Here is a 3,133-nt window from a genome sequence, read left to right as displayed (position 1 = left end):
TGTTTTGTGTCTTCCTCACCACCGAGTGAGTTCTCCGCCATCTTCATCGAGTAGCGATTTAAGTGAGGCGAGCCCACGAGAGAACTTCTACATGCCTCTGAGTTCGAATCTTTTGGATTTTGCGGAGCCCGAAATCCGACAGCTAGTGTCATAGGCTTTCGATTCTGTTTGCCTCCGATAGGTGTGGCGTGCCATTGCCGGAAAGGCGGTCGCCACACCGGAGGCCGTCGGAGCGGTTGGAGGAGAAGCTTGGACATGGTGGGTCATTTTGATACCCAAACTCTTCATCGGTGTCGGCGGCGGTGCGTGGGTGATTTCTGGGGTCGAAATGACGGCGCCGGTGACCGATGGGGTGAGGCAAGGGGCCAGGCTATCTATTTCGACCGGCCGGTTGGTAATCGGTGGCGGTGGCACGACGTGGCAGCTGCGGCGGCGGTAGACGGTGCGGCGCGGAAATTTTACTCGACCGTGGTGGGATGGATTAATTTAAGGATATTTAAGGGGGTACAGTTGGGAGGTGGAGTAATTTTTTACTCCACTAATAGTTTAATTGGAGTAAAGAGGGTGCTTGGATCCAAGGGACTTATTTTAGTCTGACTAAAAATAGTCTTTTTAAGAGGCTAAATTTCCAAGCACCCCTGACTAAAGAGGGGCTAAAACTAGTCTTGAGACAAAAAAAATGTAGTCAGCGGTACCCCTACTAAAATATGGATTAGTCCTCTCTCTCCTTAGAGGGTGCTTGGATCCAAGGGACTAAAACTAGTCTCACTAAAACTAGTCTCTTTAAGAGGCTAAAGTTCCAAGCACCCCTGACTAAAGAGAGGCTAAAACTAGTCTTGAGGTTAAAATCTTTTAGTCAGGGGTACCCCTACTAAAATGTGCATTAGTCCTCTCTCTCCTCATTTAACTCCCGAGGCAAGTTCTGGATTGGAGGGTTTGGAGGATAATAAATGCTCATTAACTTGATTTTAGTCTTTTTAGTATTTGGATCCAAGCATGGGTGAGGCTAGCAAGTTTTAGTCTCATTACTTTTAGTCATGGGACTAAAACGTATCCAATCACCCTCTTATTTAACTCCTCTCCTTTACCAGAGACGAGTTCTGGATTGGAGGGTTTGGAGGATAATAAATGCTCATTAACTTGATTTTAGTCTCTTTAGTATTTGGATCCAAGCATGGGTGAGGCTAGCAAGTTTTAGTCACACTATTTTTAGTCATGGGACTAAAACGTATCAAGCACCCTCTAAAACATAACTTTTACTTCATTATGACTTTATACGGGATCGGTTAGAAATGACCTTAAGGGGAGGAGAGCAGCAAAATAGTTATAGGCGCTAATATGCATATCTTGGACGGTTTTTGGTTATATTCACCTTTTCCAACGCATTAAACATTTCAAGGAGAAACTTGGAATCACTTTGATGCAAACACCATCGTGGATGACCTAATGCTGCAAGCAAATAGGTATTAGAATACATGAGAACTGGACACCACATGCAACAAGAATACAAAGTGAAGTTCATTACGCGGTTCAACGAGACAAACCATGCACTCACGGGTGCATGCTCATCCAAATCGTATGCATGCTCCTGACGCGCCAGGTCGGAAAATCACATGCTGTCTTTTCACGGACGTGTAGACTCTCATTTGCTGAGATCGAAGGCCTCGCTACAAATACCCCTCCATGCGATCACACTCGCACATCGGAATTCTAGCGTGAGCACGAAAGCACACGCAATCGCTAACACTTGCTCCATTGATATCGATGGCCATGGTAGCGAAAGCCGCGCTCCTCCTGGCCATGGTGGTCGTGGCAAGCGCCACCTACTGTCCCCCGCCGCCGGCGCCGGTGCCGGTGCCCCGCTACGGCTCGTGCCCCCAGAACGCGCTGAAGCTGCACGTGTGTGCCAACGTGCTGAACCTGGTAAAGGCCAAGATCGGCGTGCCGCCAACGGAGCCCTGCTGCTCGCTCCTCGAAGGGCTCGTCAACCTGGACGCCGCCGTCTGCCTTTGCACCGCCATCAAGGCCAACGTGCTCGGCATCCACCTCAACATCCCCATCGACCTTAGCCTCATCCTGAACAACTGCGGCAAGATCTGCCCCGCCGACTTCCAGTGCATCCACTAGGGAAGCAAGAAGTGCACAGTACTATCAATCGAATGGGGTGTTGTTTGCTTCCGTCTCAAGCCTTTATTTATTTGTTTCATAATTCTATGCTGGCAATCTGGCCTATGTATGTTCTTGCTTTCACATGAGAGGTAGGATTATGATCCTTTGGAATTAAATGAAGTGGTGATTTCATGAGATTGAAGGGCATTCTTACCAACGAAAAATAATGCGCTACAAAATATAGCGAGGCTCTTCTTTAAATGTTACCCAAGTTATAGCGCTAACAGCATGCTATATTTCAAAATATGTTTGCAAAAAATGTTAAATATATCAAGAAGTAAAATATTTCAGCAAGTAAATCTTTTCCAGGAGCATCACATACATAAGGGCTAAATCGAAAGCAAATTATAATACGCTATATGAATGGACGTAACGTAATTAACCCTCGATATAGGCTTAGCTTCCGGTGTCTATGCGCGCCCATATTTCCATGTCCTCTCCGCCGCGTACAGCTAACTAAGTCCAAGCGCTCACACCGCATGGTTAATTATGGCCTAAATATACCGGATGCTTTCTCAACTTGCTTACTTAATAAAGTATGCACAAGTGTGCATTCGCCCTGACTTAACTTTTATCATCGGGGTACTCGGTAGATATCAAGAAAATCCACGCTTAGAGCACTGGAAGATGGTAAAGAAAGCATTGCACTATGTGTGAGGCACAAAGGACATCATGCTAACATAGAGAAGATCTGATTCCCTAGTGATAAAAGGGTATTCAGACGCAGATTTTGCGGGAGATAGAGATGATAGAGAATCCACGTCAGGATACGTGTTCACTCTCGCTGGAGGGACTATTTCGTGAAAAAGCTTCAAACAGACCGTAGTTGTATCATCCACGATGCAAGCAGATTTTATAGCATGTTTTGAAGCCCAGCTGAGGCAAAGATGTTTAATCCAAATATTGCAAAGTTAGATCCCAAAACAGTGAGTTTCCATTTCATTAGCTATCCTGGTAGATCAAA

General features: G+C 46.0%; 1 protein-coding gene across 1 annotated transcript; it reads left to right on the top strand.

Annotated features, from left to right (window-relative positions):
• Positions 1-1,702: 1,702 nt before the first annotated feature.
• Positions 1,703-2,304, top strand: LOC123411477 (14 kDa proline-rich protein DC2.15-like). The gene has a single exon (XM_045104432.1). The coding sequence runs from the start codon at positions 1,765-1,767 to the stop codon at positions 2,125-2,127; it is 363 nt and encodes a 120-aa protein (XP_044960367.1). The 5' UTR covers positions 1,703-1,764; the 3' UTR covers positions 2,128-2,304.
• Positions 2,305-3,133: the final 829 nt, after the last annotated feature.

This window comes from Hordeum vulgare, chromosome 1H (assembly GCF_904849725.1).
Source record: "Hordeum vulgare subsp. vulgare chromosome 1H, MorexV3_pseudomolecules_assembly, whole genome shotgun sequence".
Taxonomy (NCBI): Eukaryota; Viridiplantae; Streptophyta; class Magnoliopsida; order Poales; family Poaceae; genus Hordeum; species Hordeum vulgare.
Note: the sequence above shows the minus strand (reverse complement) of the source record. Positions and strands in the feature narration are given on the sequence as shown.

What these genes read in the sequence shown, in the direction of transcription:
- LOC123411477 (XM_045104432.1), top strand. Translation starts at nt 1,765, where the DNA reads ATGGCCATGGTAGCGAAAGCCGCGCTCCTCCTGGCCATGGTGGTCGTG.